Consider the following 1,000-nt stretch of genomic DNA (forward strand, 5'->3'; position numbering starts at 1 on the left):
TTCTTTTTCTCTTGTTTAATTTGGATTTGGTTAGATCTAATTTTCTTGTAAGATTCTAGGATTTTCACCAAAAAAATCTGTTTCGATTATCATAAGGACTTTAGGGTTTTATCTGTAATTAGGGATTGTTCTTTGAATCTGTAATTTATTAGGGATTTTGATTTGTATATGTTTGTTAATGATGTTGTTTTACCTATTTTATTAGGGATTGCTATTTGAATCTGGAATTTGTTGGGGATATTGATTTTTTTCATGTTTGTTAATGCAGCTTGTACCAAGAAATAAAACTGGTCGATCTGAATCGATTCAGTATGCTGAGGGTCTTACCAATCTAGCTGCTGCATTCATTCACTTGAAAGCCTGCAATCAAAACTTGTTCCTGGGCATTCTTAATCATAAATGAAAGAGCTTCACCTACAAGCAAGAACAAGAAAGGAGAGATGGAATCTCCTTGTCTGATTCCCTTTTCAGATTTGAAATAACCAGTTGCAGAACCATTGATAAGAATTAAGAATCTGACATATTCTACACAACATTTCATCCATTTCCTCCATTTTTCACCAAAATTCATAAGAGCAATAATTTCATCTAAGAAGTCCCATCTAACATGATCAAAAGCCTTTTCAAAGTCCACTTTCACAAGCAACCCTGCTTTCCCACTTCTTCTTCTAGAATCATAAGTTCATTAGCCACAAGCACACTATCTAGGATTTGTCTTTTCTTGATGAAGGCAGATTGACGAGAAGAAATGATTGATGGAAGCACTTCCTTGAATCTGTCTGCAAGAACCTTAGAAATAATTTTATACAAACCATGAACCAAGCTAATTGGTCTCAAATCTTTGATCTATTCAATTGTTTCTCTTTTTGTAATTAAAGCTATAAAAATGTTTTTAAGCCTCCAATCCAAGAAGAATTTATCTTGTAATTCTTTGAAAACCAACATAATATCTTCTTTCAAAATATCCCAACAAAGAACAAATTTTTTTATGGGGAAGCCA

General features: G+C 32.6%; 1 protein-coding gene across 1 annotated transcript; it reads right to left on the reverse strand.

Annotated features, from left to right (window-relative positions):
• Positions 1 to 331: 331 nt before the first annotated feature.
• LOC113340789 (uncharacterized mitochondrial protein AtMg01250-like) lies at positions 332 to 668 on the reverse strand (the record flags this gene model as incomplete). Its single annotated transcript, XM_026585865.1, has 1 exon — positions 332 to 668. A coding segment is annotated over one exon (337 nt), but the record flags the coding sequence as incomplete, so codon positions are not given.
• Positions 669 to 1,000: the final 332 nt, after the last annotated feature.

The sequence above is a fragment of the Papaver somniferum genome, unplaced genomic scaffold (assembly GCF_003573695.1).
Source record: "Papaver somniferum cultivar HN1 unplaced genomic scaffold, ASM357369v1 unplaced-scaffold_23331, whole genome shotgun sequence".
Lineage (NCBI taxonomy): Eukaryota > Viridiplantae > Streptophyta > Magnoliopsida > Ranunculales > Papaveraceae > Papaver > Papaver somniferum.